Consider the following 14,920-nt stretch of genomic DNA (forward strand, 5'->3'; position numbering starts at 1 on the left):
CGGGGGGGGGGGGGCAAACTGGCGAAGGAAGGGGGAGAAAAGGAGGAAGAAGAAAGGAGACAAAATGGGGGACGGAGAGGAGGAGGCGAACAGAATCGGAGTATACACAAAGACAAATGCCTCAAAGAGCATGCGGAAGCAATGCTGAGACGAGCAAAATTCCACTTGCCAGCAGCGAAGCGCTCAGCTGCTGCTGCTGTTGCAGCTTCTGCTGGCGTTGCTGTTGCTACAGTTGCAGTAGCAGGAGGAATAACAACAGCAGCAGCAACCGCAGCAATTGCTGTTGCTCTTTGTACCTCACGGACCAAAAAATGACATTTGCGTTTTAGATCCCTTTCCTCTTTTCTCAGCGTAGCTGCTGATGCTGTCACCGCATCTGCTTAAAAAGAAGACCGCGGCTCGCTTCTGGTGCATGTAGTCCATTGCAGCATTATTTGCTGTCGCATTTTGCTGTTTTGCTGTTGCTGCTATTGCTGCTGCTGCTCGTGCCGCATCTCCGGCTGCGGTTGCTGCCTCTGCCATTGTTCGCTCTGCTGTTCATGTTGTTGTGGCTGTTGAACCTCCTGCTGTTGCTGCTGGTACTGGCCCGGGTTCTGTGGTTGCTCGTGCTGCTTTTGCTGCGGTTCATCTCCTCTTTGTTTCTGCGCATGCTGTTGCAGCTGCCTCTGTGGATCCGTATGCTGCTGCTGTTGCTGCTGCTCTTCGTGCTGTTGCTTCTGCCTCAGGAGCTGTTCGTGTTGTTGCTGCAGCTCCTGTTCTTGCGGTGTTTGCTGCTGATACTGTTCTTTCTGTTTCTGCAGCGGTTCTTGCTCTGTGTGCTGCTGCTCTTGCTCTTGTTCTGTCCCCTGCTGCCGTCCGTGCCGTTGCTGCTGGTGGTCCTGTTCGAGCTGTTGCTGTTGATGCTTTCGTTGCTGTTGTTGTTGCTGATGTTCTTCCAGTTGCTGCTGATGTTCTCGTTGTTGCTGTTGCTGCTGATGCTGATGTTCTCGTAGCTGCTGGAGCTGGGGCGACCCTTGCTGTTGCTGCTGGTGAAGCTGTTCCTGCTGTTGCTGCTTCTGAAGCTGTTCTTGTTGTTGTTGTTGCTGTTGTTCTTGATGTTGCTGCGTCTCCCGATGTTCCTGCTGTTGTTGCTGGTGCTTTTTCTGTTGCTGCTGTTCGTCGATATTTGCCTCTTCGTGCTTTGGTCTTGGCAACGCCTCCCGTGGCGCATTTGCCATCGCCGGTGCTACTTCTGTTGCTGCTGGGTCCTCTGGCAGTGGTTCTGCTACTTCGGCTACCGCAGCAGTGGGAACATGCTCAAGGAAAGACAGAAGGTCAGCGGCTGCTTCTGCAGTGGCTCGGACCATCGAATCTTCTGGTGTCAAACCTCCATCTGCTTCCCCCGCTGCATCTGTGTCCGTTGCGGTTGCTGCTGGAGTAGGTTCTCTTGCTTCTGTGTCTCGTTGTCCACTCTCGTCTGCGGCAGCTTCTGCTGGTGCTGTTTTAGCGGCACTTGCTGGAGGGTTTTCAGCTGCAGGCACGCTTCTTGCCATATCGTCGCTGACTTTTCCCTCGCCGCCGTGCTCCTGCTGTTGGCCTTGCTTTTGTTGTTGCGTTGGCTGCTGTTCGTTTGTATGTTTCCTTTGTTGCTGCGGGTGTTCTTGCTGCTGCTGTTGCATTTGTTCTTGTGGCGACCCTTGCTCCGTTCGCTCCTGTTCTTGCCGTTGCTGTTGTTCCCCCCCATCTGGTTGCTGTCTCTCAGGCCGCGCCTCTTGTTGCTGCCTCTGGTGTGGCTCCTGGTGTTGCTGCTTGGTCAGTCCCTGCTGCTGTTGCTGCTTATGTGGGTTATGGAGTTGTTGCTGTTGCTGGGGCTCCGTTTGCTGTTGCTGCTGATGGCGGTCTTGCTGTTGTTGTTGCGGTGGGTCCTGTTGTTTGTGATGCTGCTGTGGCCCCTGCTGCTGCTGTTGTTTATCGTGCCGCTGCTCCTTCAGTTGTTGCTCCTGTTGTTGCTGCTGCTGTTGTTGATCTTGCTGTCGGTGCTGTGGTTCTTGCTGCTGCTGCTGTGGCTCCTGTTGCTCCTGCTGTTGTTTATCTTGCCTTTGCCGCTGCAGTGGCTCCTGGTTTTGTTGGTGCTTCGCCGGTTGCAACTGGCGTTGCTCTTCTTGTTCCTCTTCTTTGCGCTGCTGTTGCTCCTGCTGTTGCTGCTGCGTTAGGGTCTTCGTGTACCTTCGTGGGTTACTTTGCTTAGAAATTCCTGGCTCTGCTGCATAGCCGTTGCTGGCTGCAGCAGCAGCAGAGGCTTCAAATGCTCCCAGTTGCTGCTGCTGAGACGAGGGAACCGTCCTTTTTGTATTACCCCAAGGAGAAGCAGTAACTGAGTCTTCAGAGGCTTCATCGTGAATAGATAAACGCGATCTGCTTCGGAGCGCCCACAACTTGCTGTGCTGCTGCTGCTGCTGCTGCTGCTGCTGCTGGCGGAAGGGACGGGTAAGAATGAGGCTGCGGGAGTTCCTGCTGCGCGTGGACTCGAGTTCAGGAAATTCTGACGATTCTTTTTCCTGATCGAGGAGCTCAATTGGGGAGACAATCGCCGGGTCGACTGCTGGGGCAATCCCGACGATGCCCTCGATCTCCCTCTTCTGGATTTCTGTCTCTACCACTTCGAAAGGAGGGAACGAGTCAAGATCGATACCGTAGCGAATGCGCATCTTCAGGGATAGCACAAAGGCGTCGTCAAACACTAAACGCAAACCAAAACCAACAGCACAAGCAAACTAACGCTAGATAAACCAAAAAAACATCCAAAGAGCTGGAATAAACCAGCACGAACACGAACAATACACGGAACTAACCTGATGGACGTGCAAGAACGCAACGAAAGCCCACAAAAAAAGAGTGCTCATAAACTCAGACGACCAAGGCCAACAGACACAGTTCAGCTGATGCTAATGAACGAGTGCAACAAAAACACCAGAATTGAACTAAAGCGAATAAACAAAAGGTGCCGATACACCCGAACAAAGGAGAAATGACAGTAGTCAAAGTGGGCCCTAGGCTCTCCACAGTACGCACTAAACTCACGAGGATATTTCTCTGCAACGGAATCAACTTCCTTCAGGCTTTCAGGAGAATACAATTCATACATTTGCCGAAGGCGGTTCTGCAACGTAAACCCAGAGCGGTATACCCTAATACAAGGACACTAGCGACAACGATTAACACAGTTGGGGCTCTCATGCAAAACAAAAGCAACGGGACACAACAGGATGATGCGCCGTCTCGATTGCGCTGCTGTTAGCAGGAGATCCCATGGATCGCCGACGCTGCCTGGTTATCTATCTAGGTAGCTAGACGGCTATCAAGTTGCCTTCAAAGCTAGTTAGATGCCAGCCATCACCACGTGCGTGCACATGAATGCTCAGGTTCTCGTAGGCCTTTTTAGAGAGGAGACATATTGTTAGGATTGATTCTGGGGCGCGCCTACACTGCAGCCACGGAACGCTGAGCTAGAGTGTAAGAAAGTAAGATCTGAAGGTTTTGAATTCCTGTACTGAGTCCAGATTTATGTGCCCCTGTGGATTTGACTCAGCATGCGCGTTAGACGGAAATAGCGATCCACCGGTTTATGTATAAGGACAAGCACCTCCTTGTTTGTCTGCGGGTTTCTTGCGGTTTCTAGGGATGTTACTGCTACCTAATATGTCCTGAGCCGACAAGGTTATTGCTGCTTAGGTGTAGCAGCAGCTCAACTGTAGAACTGCAAAATCAGAAATTTGAGATGAGAAGGATTCCCCTACTATTGCTGTAGGACCCAATGATATATATGGGTTTGTGTCTGCTGAAGTGTCTATTACATACCAGAGAACGTCTTGGAGAACTTGCCTTTACACTAGTGCGTGTGCGCGTAAAGCCAAACTAGAAAACGAATTTCATACACAGCAGGGATTATTACCTTTAAGAGAACATTAATTCCCTTTTTATATCGGTCTCTTAAAAAGGAGTCCACCGTTGCTGGGCGCAGAAGGGCTTGATCCGCAACAGCCTGTACAAAAGGACAGCTACATCGCTCGTTAAAAAAAATACATAAAAAGCCAGGCTTATATATTGATAAGCGTGCGGGCAGTTATACGGTGACTGAACGTTCAAAATGGCTTCCAGCGTTTCTGCTGTGTGTTGATCAGGATAAAACAAGCACAAGCCTTCACATGAGCACACGCGCACGATAGTGGCGACTTCCATGGATATATAACGCACGCCACCATCGTGTATTTAATGTATGCAGTAGATTGTAGATGCTTTTGTCCGTATGTCTTGTTCAATGTCCAGAAGTACAAATGTCATATCGATTATAAGTAATATATATTGTAGATATTTAATACTAAGTGTAGTATACCCCGACCGCCCCTCTTCCTTGAAGAGGGGCGGTCGGGGTATACTACACTTTTATATATAGTTCTAAACCCTAAATCATGAACTAAATTGTAGAGTCAGGCTCACTCCGATTTTGACCAAGTCTTGCCTTTTTTTTACCACGTCGAAGTATTCGATCAGCATCGTTTCAACGCCTGAGAGCAAACCCTGAACCCAAACCCCTCTAACTCAGATGCTAGTGGTTCCTAACCCCTGCAACCATCGGGCCACATTCTGAAGCACCAATGCTTAGCTCGTTGCCTCCACTGTTTCATTGAAGTCTGCTCGTTGCGTCCCGGTCGCTAGTGATGTTTTGTGTGAAGTCACTTTGCTTGCGCCGGATGGAGCAGTTTGACATGTCATTGCCATAAGTCTTCCTCAAAAACTCGTTAAGTTTCCACGACTAAAGACAAATCAAATCAAGGCTCTACAAAGCTTATATCCTAAACTCTACATTGTAAACCTTAGAAGCGAAATTCGAACCCATAGCCGTTGCCAACAAACTCCAGTCTTGGGACAGGCAAAGCATTGAGCAATGCCAAGTCCAATGCAAGCCGAAACGAACTACAACACCAGATGAACCGCAGAGGATTAGGCTTTCAGGTTTAAGAGATAGGAATTACGTCGCCATCGAAGTCTTCGAAAATGCGGTCGACTTGTGACAGGCGGCGTATGTCGTGTTGCCGGAAAAAGTTGGTTAGTTTGCGTTTGTTGACTGAATTACACGCCCTACGTCCGAGACCCTTAACCTTAAGCCTAAACCTCGGTGGTGTGCTTGGCTCTGACGAATAAGGGAGGTGTGAATTTTAAAGTCTGGTATCATGTTTGAGAGTTTAGTATTTGCCTGGATAAAAGACATCGAGCGAAGGCTTTAATTCGGAATTTCGGTGTAGAATCTACTGCTTGTGGTTTGCCGCCTGTGTTCGGCTCACTATCACGGGCATATTGTGCGACGTCTGTCAAGTCCTTGCCGTATGTTTCCTTTAGCTCTTCATTAAATTCCTGCATGACCAACATTCTAAACCCCGAACCGTAAACCCCAAACCTGAGACCCTAACGTAATCTAAGCCATGCACCATAAACCCTAAATCTGGCATCTCTCAATTTTTATCCTAAACTAAATTCAGATTGGCATCCTGAGCAACAATCCTTAAACCCTAAAGCGTAGTCTCTCAACACTAATATCTAAACCGGAGGGGAACGAGATGTACCTTTTGCCTGGAGATGTTTAAAACAACCATTCCCTTTGCCTTTGGCACCATCGGAGGGTTAAAGCAGGAGTAGAAGAGTTTTAGCTCGTCCTGCATACAAGACACAAGCCCTACATCCTGCCAGATAAACCTTAAACACGCCCAAGCCATAACCCCAAGGCTTCGAACCCTTGACACAAAACCCCAACTATAAAACGTAAACCACAAGCCCAGAACCTCACACGCCAGCCCCAAACTCCGAGCTTAAATCCCAACAGCCCAAACCTAAACACCTAATCTTCATCCCCATAGCCCACGCCCGCAACTCTCAGGCTTACGAGCATGACGTGGAACTTTGCGAGTCTGTAGCCAAAGGCCCTGGCTGCGATCGGGGCTGTAGAAAGGACGATGCCTTTAGAGACTCTCGAGATTTCTCCGCTGAGGTTAAAATTCTTCCCTCCAAAGTTGATCTCCAGCTCCCCCTTCCCTAAAACCCCCAAGGTGATGTACATATCACGAGGGGAGAAGTAGTCACCGTTCGACGATTCCGAACGCCTACGGAAATGATCCCGAGGCGATCCCAAAGGAGAAAGCGAGCCCAGTGAACCCTCGCCGCCCGTCTCAGGGAGCAAAATCTCCTCACACGGCACCGTCCACTTTGGGTCCCCATTCAAGAAAAACAGAACCCGGCCGGACTTGCGACAAAACAAACACCCTATAACGTCCCCCTCCTAGGCGCACGCACGCAAAACCTACGATCCAAATCGTATACACTAGACCCTTCCTGCGAACATGTTTTCCTATCTGGTTGCACCACCGCACAAACCGCAAAACCCAACTTTGACGCCTAATCGCTCAACGCCAAACACCTGTCCCTCCCCACAAGCTTAAACAGAAGACCCCAAGCCTTAAGCCCTAAACCCTAGCCCTAGCAAACAATGACATATACACAGTCGCCCGTACCTACACGCAGCAGCGCAAATCCAAAGCAGTTACCATATCGGCACAGATACAACCCCAAATTCTGAACCCGAAATCCGCCGTAGCAGACTTTCGGTGTCCAATGAAGCAGCGTGAAATTCACGTAGAAATCCTCAGAATATAACCACACTTGTTTCTCAGATTCCGAGCTAGAGTTGAGCGTGTAGTGCTTAGAGAAGTGTGAGGGACGCGACAACCGGAGCATGGCCGAAAACTCACCATCAGCACGTCACCATCTGCAGCAGAGACAGGGCCCCCCTTAAACACCTGGCCTGAACAGAGCACTCTAAACCCTAACCCTAAACTTTACGCACTTGACCTTACAATTTAAACAATTAAGCTCCAATACCTTCAAAAGTAAGCCGTATGTCGTAAACCCTAAGCACCTAGCCTTAAACCCTAGACCCTAAAACCCAAGCCCTACCTGTGGAAAGGAGGGCGCAGGAACCCGGGAGGAGGCCTGGAAGATGGTGAGGTGGATAAGGAGCAGCTGCAACTCCAATGGCAATGTATGATTTGAAAGGAGTGTACGACAACAACTCAACCTCGCAGTACACCTCAGCCTACACACAACCCACCAACAGACACGAAACACTAAACCCTATAATATGACCACTAAAGCCTCGGTGGCCCCTCCTGCGTTCCCTCTCTCCGTTCAGTGCCTGGCTGCCAGGAGATAGGGATTATGCTTTAAAGTCTAGGGTGTAAGCTATAGACTTTAAAGCGACGCCACAATGTCGAGATAAATGGTTCCGCGGCAACCCTCACTTCACACCCTAGGCGCTAAACACTAAACCCTGCACGCGCAAGGTTTAGAAACCCAATCTAAACCTGAAACACTGTCCCGCATAGCTACGGCGAGGTTATTGGGGGCAGGATTTCAGGTTTCCAATGGGGTTAGATATCCAAACACCTTGACACTGGAAGCTAACTCATAATCTCGAGAACTTAATCCCTAGCTGTTGAACTGTAGAGTCTAACAATTAACCTCCTCTCCGTACGAATAAATCCTGGCCCTTCACGTTAATCAATAGCCCCTCAACTCTAAGCATGAATCCATAAAACCGCAAGTTATGCGCCTCTAGACTATAGTTCCATTCCTACCTTCCCTGCGCACGCCAGCCCCAAGCCCTAACGCTTAAGCCCTACCTGCTGCGGGAGGGGTAGAGTGGACTGGAGAACAATTGGTTCGGCCTGTACGAGGACTGCCTGATGGACTTCCTCAGGTCTTTGATTGAAGGTGGGGAGAACCGGAGACATGGTTGCTGTTTGAAGGGCCTCTGGTTTTGCCTGCTGCAGTTGCTCCAGTAGATAGCACATTGTGTTGAAACTGACCACACAACAGCCGCGCTGTTGTGTCTCCACCTGACACCAACGCCCACAACTGGTGCTGCCTGCTGCTGCTCGTGCTTCTGCAGCTGCTGTTGCTGGCGTTGACGCTGTGACAGTTGCTCCTGCCGCGTCTGGACTCGCTGCTGAGTCTACCGTCGCTGCTGCTTCTGCACCTGCTGCACCGGGAGGAGGATCAACAGGAGACGTAGCAGCACTAGCAGCCATAGTGCGAGGAGATAACAATTCTTTTAGGTTTACAGAAACTCCCTCAATCTGCACTTCTGTAGGAGCATTTGACCCCCCCATGGTGCTCCACCGGTGGCGCTTGTCATTTTGCACACAATCTGTTGGTGCTGCTGCTGCGGCTGCTGCTGCCTCTTCTTCTTGTAAAGATTTAGGTACCAGCATTCGCCATTGGGAAGGGCCCTTATCCATAACTTCAGCCCTGAACAAACCCCACATACTCGTTGTTCTTGCCACTGGTCGTGGTGTTCCTCGTATTGCAACTACTGCTGCTGATGAGCAAGGTTGTGTTTGCAGGAAGCATAGAACGTATCAGGAGAAGCATTAGGCGGAAGTAGATGCAATAGCCAAACTAAGAATTAGGCAGACGTCTACGATACCAAAAGGAGTTGGTGAAGGAGTAAGCGCTTTGAGAGCAATACCCTTTTCAATAGCGGCAGAAATACAATATGGTGGAGTTGCAACAAGACTCCAGCAGCAGAAGTAATACCAGCAGCGTTGGCACCCGCATCATTAACTTCGAGAGACGCAAGAAGAAGAAACAGCGATAGCATTGTAACAAGGAAGAGGAGCCGCAAGAGCAGCTGTCATAGCAGCAGCCGCACACACCAGTCTTTGTCTGTAAGTCGCGGGGGGCACTGGGCGGCTGTCTCTTGTTGAATTTTAATGCCGTTCTGTCTGTAGGTGTCAGAAAAAAGGAAGCAAATATCCGCCTCCAGCTCTAACTGTTTCTTATGGTGTTGACACAAATTCCCCATTTTCCTGGAAAGTTTAAGAAAATAAATAAGCGTTTGATTTCACTTGTTGGTAGGCTTGTTCGTTCGTTCTTGCTCGAGTGCTTGTTTGGTTGTTTATGCATTTGACTGTTTTCCGGGCAGATGGCTGAGGGTGGAAGCTATGGGTCTTAGATCTTTCCCTTATTTAGTTATTATATCTTATCTTGTGTTTTCATTTGTTTTCAATATAGTTCTACTATATGGTTCTCTTATTCGCTGATTTGTTGCCCGCTTCGTGCTTCCTACGACGAGGTGTATGGACACGCCAACGCCGCTAGTGAGCAGAAACGGCTCCTTCTTCAGAGCTCAAGGAGGCATTCGGGGTAAGAAGAGGGGGGGAGAAAGCAAGGAAAATAAATAATACAAAGTTCAAACAATCAACCTAAACCCTAAATTCCACGCATCTAAACGCGGCGCGTCTTTCGTGTGTTGAGCTCCGTAGTATATGGGAAGAATGAAAAGCGCCTTGCGGAGGGGAGGCTTCTGTTCATTTTTTTAAACATATAATTTATATATTCATATTTTGGCGTGACGTTCTTTCCTTGTTTATCGTTCTGCGCTATAACGAGACTGCTGCGCAGACACAACATCCGCAGCTGGCTCACATGCATGGCTGAAACGCGTGGTCCCACAAATCGAGTGAAGGTTATCGTGAGCAGGAAAGTATATCAATGAAAATATATCAATGAAAATCATACTAAGTTTATTATTCGAACGTATATTTACCATATATTATTACGTTATGCTCGTTACAGGCCGCCTTCTCCCACCCCTTCTGCCGACCTTGCCGAGGCTGGAGGTCACCCCCCTGTCAGCCTTTATTTGTGATAAATCGGTGTTAATCCGACTAAACCAAAAACGAGACCCAATATCTCCTTCAACTTGGAATAATGTAAACTGCGCTATAATAACGTTAATTGAGAAGAAAATGTGTTTATCGCTTGAGAAAGCTAGCCTTACTCCAGGAAACCCCACTGAAAGAGGAAGCCGTAAAAGACGTTCAATGCTACTACAACGGAGAAACCAACAGATGGGATTTTCAAGACACTCGGGAAAAGCACCGTCCGTAGTTGTTTTGAAGGAGTATCAATTTTTGGCACAAAACAAGTGTTGTGCACTAGACAGACCCACAAGCATAGACCCACAAGCATAGAAAAAAAACCAAGGGGAAATTGACCGCAGTAATTCTACGTCAACAACAGTCATGGTATTACTGTCCTTCTCTTCATGTGAACGGTTTCATATGTGGCCTGTGCGTGCTCGAGTATCTAGAAGACTGCTGTGATCGTCTACAGCGCTGCTCGGGGATCGTTGTGAGCTGCGATAGCAGCTCACACCCGGAAATGCAATTAATAGTAGAATCCCCTCCAAAGCATTCCGCCCTAAACAACTACATACACTAGCCCACAATACATCCCCATAGGCCTCAATGCATGCCTATAAACCTCAATCCATGCACATGCTAGCCACTGCATATACGCATGCATGCATGCAGGGAATTAATTTTTTCTTAAGATTACGCTGCACGAATTGCATTCCGAGCTGTCTTGTCACACTGAAACAGATGCGTTGCTTGAGGTATACGTACACCTGAACATATTTAGGTGTGTTTAACACTCAAACGTCTGCTGCAAAGAAAATGTGTTGCACACGAGGCGCAGCAGATGTTCTCTTGCTCTTTTCGCCTCTCTGTGCCTTGCTTGGAAGTACACTGCAACGAATGCCTGTACACCAAGATGAAATAATAGCAACCATGTACATCATCAACACTTTCACCATAAGCCACCGGCGATACACAAATGCCGCACAGCAGACAGAAGGAGATGGCAGCAGCAGCACAAGTGTGCACAGCACCGGGACCAGCCAATGCGAAGTTCTCGGTGTATGTACGTGCACGGATTCTAGATGTACACCCGAGCTGTTGAGGGCGAACAGCGCGTGGGGATTGCAGCGAAGTTCGTCTGTATAAGAAGCCGGTAGAGACGCGTCCCGTGTATATGCAACAGAAGTAGCAAAACATATGATCTGCATTCGGCGCAGATTATAATTCTGACACGACGTCCTGGCTTGACTTCATGGTGATGTTGTAGCAGCTTAAGTTCAAATGATCTTCTTGGAGCGGAAGAAGCGTTTGAAGAAGAAACCTGAAATTACGCTTGAGGCAACGAGCAGAAAGATGTTGACACCGCAGAATAGAATCAGCTGTGTGGCGGTTTGCTCGTTTTGCTGCCGCATTTGTTCGTCGCGCTCTCTCATGAATAGGATGTTGTTGTGATAAAGTTTCAGTTTGTCTTGGAGCTGTAGCAGTTGCAGCATCACCTCGTCAATGTGTTCTGCCTTTGCCAATTGGCTGTAGTCGCGTGCTGCTGGGCCCCACAGAAGCTGCACGTCTACAGTAATTTGCTGCTGCGACAAGTTCTTCACGCAGAACATGTGCACACCGGGCTTGGTGCTCGTGAAGCCGGTCTTGATGCGGTCCCTGCTGCTCTGCTGAAACACAGGAGTCTTGTTTGCAGGATCAGTCACGTGCACATGCATCAACAGGGGCCCCGTTGCAGCGCCGCCGGGCACTGTAGCAGCAGGGTGAGACACGCGGAACTCCCCCACAATCAACACATGTTTGCTGAGCTGTTCTCCAATGCAGCGCCTCTGAGCAGGACCCAAGTCGATAGATGCCTCAAATGCGCAGGTGTTGATACACCCCAAACATACGAGCAAGAGGAACACCAACAGCACCCAACGGGGAGAACATTGGAAGCTCGGGGCCATCTTGCTGCGGAGTCAGCTACGTCGAGAAATCGAAAAACGAAGCAAATAGGCGACCTTAGTTCAACTGCATGAGACAAAAAGTGAGGTAGAAGTTTGGATTTTCACCTGCGCTGCGGTCGGTGCTCGTGTCTTTTAAGCAGGCAGGGAGAGGGAATGACCACCGAGACCGCTGAAAACGTTGACTTTAAAGAGCAAATCTCTTCAAAGAATAACAATTGCTAAATATAACCGCAATTTAATAAAACCAACTGCTCACAACCCCAGAATTTCACTTTTGTCGAACAGAATGCATGCAAATAACGCACAGAAGCCGTACGACAGCCTCTGTAGTGCACAGGCACTACAATGCTGCTCTCGTGTGATTTCTAGTAGCTCATTCACCATAAAGAGAATGATTATGACATTAGCAACTAAGAAAGGTAATTAATGGTGCCAAATGTTCTAAGAATCGAGTACCGTAGATAGAGTCATAGGTTAGTAGGATTACCCCGCCAGTCACCCATATAGACAGTGTAGCGCAATGCTTAGTTACTGCTTGGATGCCAGGTAAGTCCATTAGAGATCTAAATGGGAACGGAATAGAATTATTATTATATAGGAGTATTGTGTCTGTGAATATGATATTTTGGTGGATAGCGGTTATAGGTCAGGCTCCTGACTGTGTCGTCGCTGTTGATATCTCCCCGCCATCTTACAGGTTGGGCGCTGACCCCCCGTGAAGGCAGGGGTCAGTTCTGAACACACAGAATCGATTACCGTAGATAGAGCCATAGGTTAGTAGGATTACCCCGCCAGTCACCCATATAGACAGTGTAGCGCAATGCTTAGTTACTACTTGGGTGCCAGATAAGCCCTTTAGAGATCTAAATGGGAAAGAAATAGAATTTCTATTGTATAGGAGTACTGTGTCTGTGAATATGACATTTTGGTGGATAGCGGTTATAGGTCAGGCTCCTGACTGTGTCGTCGCTGTTGATATCTCCCCGCCATCTTACAGGTTGGGCGCTGACCCCCCGTGAAGGCAGGGGTCAGTTCCGAACACACAGTTCTTTTATTCTATGAACTTCCCTTGTTAATAATTGAGACCCGAATGTGTTTGGTACTCCCAGGATGGACTTCTGGGAATTCATGTAGTTAGAGGTTGTACTTAGGAAGTCAGACACTCCTGATTATTAGTAGGCACCGCTAAGGACGGCTGCGCACTGCAGCTTGTGCTGGTGCACCAGATGCGAGCCTCCGGCTGTCTAGAGATATCGAGCTTAGCTACGGCTGTTGTTGAGGCAGACGCATGGGGATGCTGCATTCAGCGTGTGGGATGAACACGGCATTGCGAGGAGAAGGCAAGCTCCACCAGCTGCACACGGCATGGGCTGCCTTGCCCGTTTGTTGCGCGTCACTGAAAGACAAGGTGCATCGTCGTGTTGCTATATCTGATGGGAAGAACCTAAAATGTATTTTGTAAATAAGGTTTATAATGTAAGGGGCCGAAAGGGCGCCTCGGCGTCGGCCGTGCAACAAGAGAGCCGCCGCAGCAGCCCCTTCTCCGTTGAAGGCCTACGTTTTTCTCGTGTCTGTTTTTCCTTTTGACGGAAAACTCCACAGTCGTATGCCTTCAAAAACCTGTGTGCAAAGGGCGTCACTACCGCTACTTTTGCTGCTTCCTGTACTGCTGCCTCTCAACCAGGAGAGCCGTTTGCCAACTAAGCCTTGCAGCTCCAATCCCGTGGGTCCACCCCCAGTAGACCCACAGCGGGAGGACTCGCCGCTGACGGAACCACCTCAGACAAACCAGTCGCAGCCATTCTGCTTCCCTTTAGATTGGCCAGAGGCATACTCCAAGTGTCCGGATACGGAGACCCCTTCACTGTACGTACCGGTAAAGTGGCTTATCGCCTTGCCCTACCTCCCACTTATGAGGGGCACGACGTCTTTTATCTATCTCAACTGGTCGCTCACCACCCTCGTATTCTAGATCAAGTTCCTCAGGAAGCACCCGGAGGCTGGCCCCCTACTCGTGATGAAACCAGAAACCCTACGGATCAGTATGATGTAGACTGTATACTAGACCAGCGAGGGACTGGAGTGTCCGCTTGTTGTCTCGGTAAATGGCGAGGCGCACCAGAATAGTTAGCTACATGAGAACCGGTTCACCACCTTGCAGGCCGTCCTGCGTTAGTGCGGGCATGGAGGCGACGACAGCGCAAACGCGTACGTGACCAATAAGACCGTTCCAGCACTTCCCTGGTAGGATGATCCTCACCTTTTGAAGTTATTCAGCCGCTCCTCGCATTAGACTCAAATGTTATTTTGTTGTGTGCGCTTTCTAGCAATCCATCTTCGTGACGGCTTGCGGTTTCGACAGCCTTTCCTTTTCACTTGCCCACTTCAGGCAGACTTGCAATCAATGCACACACTAATAGGACCAGAACTTCAATGTGAATACTGGCCGCCATCCTCTCGCTCCCACGGTTGCCCGTTATCGTGAGCAATTGTCAGCACCTCAGGAGCGCCTGCAGAAGGCAGAAGGGCGCCAGAGGAAAACGCGGAGTAATGTACAATAATGATGAGGCCTGCTGGCTGTGATTAAGTTGGTTCGCTGTATATAGATTCACTGTATTTCAAAGACTTCACACAAGCGGCACAATGCCTGACCCACAATGCGATTTGCCATGATGGTCATCCAGGTCACTTTAGCAACTGTTTTTCTCTGCAAATGCCCAGGATTGGAAGTATGCAGGCCAGTTTTTCTGCAACTGGGTGCACGCCTTCCATAAAGCTATAATAGGCCTTGAGCCCTTCTATACCCTTCAAGTGAACAAGTTTAGAAGGTTATTGGATTCGTTAAGAAGGGATAATTTCCAGCAGGAGACACAGATAAGAAGATTGCAGTTCCAGCCTAACCGTCCGCTCGCAGCACCTGCAACAGGAAGCTGAGCTTCATATGCCAGAAATCTCGATATACAACTGGATACTAGCTGTCCTCTCCAGGAGCTTCCTTCCCATATTCGGACTCTGCAGCAGAACTCGTGTGTCACACCCCACTGCAGAGCATTCATCAGACTACGTCGCTGCCTGAGAACACTAGCAACATATAGTTCCATTATAGTCACATGTACACAATTTCATACATGAAGATATGTGCAGCAAGTGAGTAGGCGTTTCCTGGCACGTAGGGTAAAGTATGTCTGTCAAACTGCAACGAGGTACAATCAGGCAAGGTAAACGCCATTCAAAGCGTGT

The 14,920-nt window shown here is 49.0% G+C and overlaps 2 protein-coding genes across 2 annotated transcripts; both read right to left on the reverse strand.

Annotated features, from left to right (window-relative positions):
• Positions 1 to 467: 467 nt before the first annotated feature.
• EMWEY_00035840 (hypothetical protein, conserved) lies at positions 468 to 8,893 on the reverse strand (the record flags this gene model as incomplete). Its single annotated transcript, XM_013478589.1, has 11 exons — positions 468 to 2,719; positions 3,061 to 3,139; positions 3,932 to 4,021; positions 4,477 to 4,544; positions 5,322 to 5,391; positions 5,601 to 5,690; positions 5,918 to 6,310; positions 6,780 to 6,832; positions 6,985 to 7,123; positions 7,710 to 8,337; positions 8,745 to 8,893. The coding sequence occupies 11 exons, from the start codon at positions 8,891 to 8,893 to the stop codon at positions 468 to 470; spliced, it is 4,011 nt and encodes a 1,336-aa protein (XP_013334043.1).
• Positions 8,894 to 11,011: 2,118 nt separating this feature from the next.
• EMWEY_00035850 (transmembrane trafficking protein, transmembrane protein Tmp21 precursor, putative) lies at positions 11,012 to 11,680 on the reverse strand (the record flags this gene model as incomplete). The annotated part of the gene is made up of 1 exon (XM_013478590.1): positions 11,012 to 11,680. The coding sequence occupies one exon, from the start codon at positions 11,678 to 11,680 to the stop codon at positions 11,012 to 11,014; it is 669 nt and encodes a 222-aa protein (XP_013334044.1).
• Between the last annotated feature and the right edge of the window lie 3,240 nt (positions 11,681 to 14,920).

Source organism: Eimeria maxima, genomic scaffold (assembly GCF_000499605.1).
Source record: "Eimeria maxima Weybridge genomic scaffold, Emw_scaff509, whole genome shotgun sequence".
Taxonomy (NCBI): Eukaryota; Apicomplexa; class Conoidasida; order Eucoccidiorida; family Eimeriidae; genus Eimeria; species Eimeria maxima.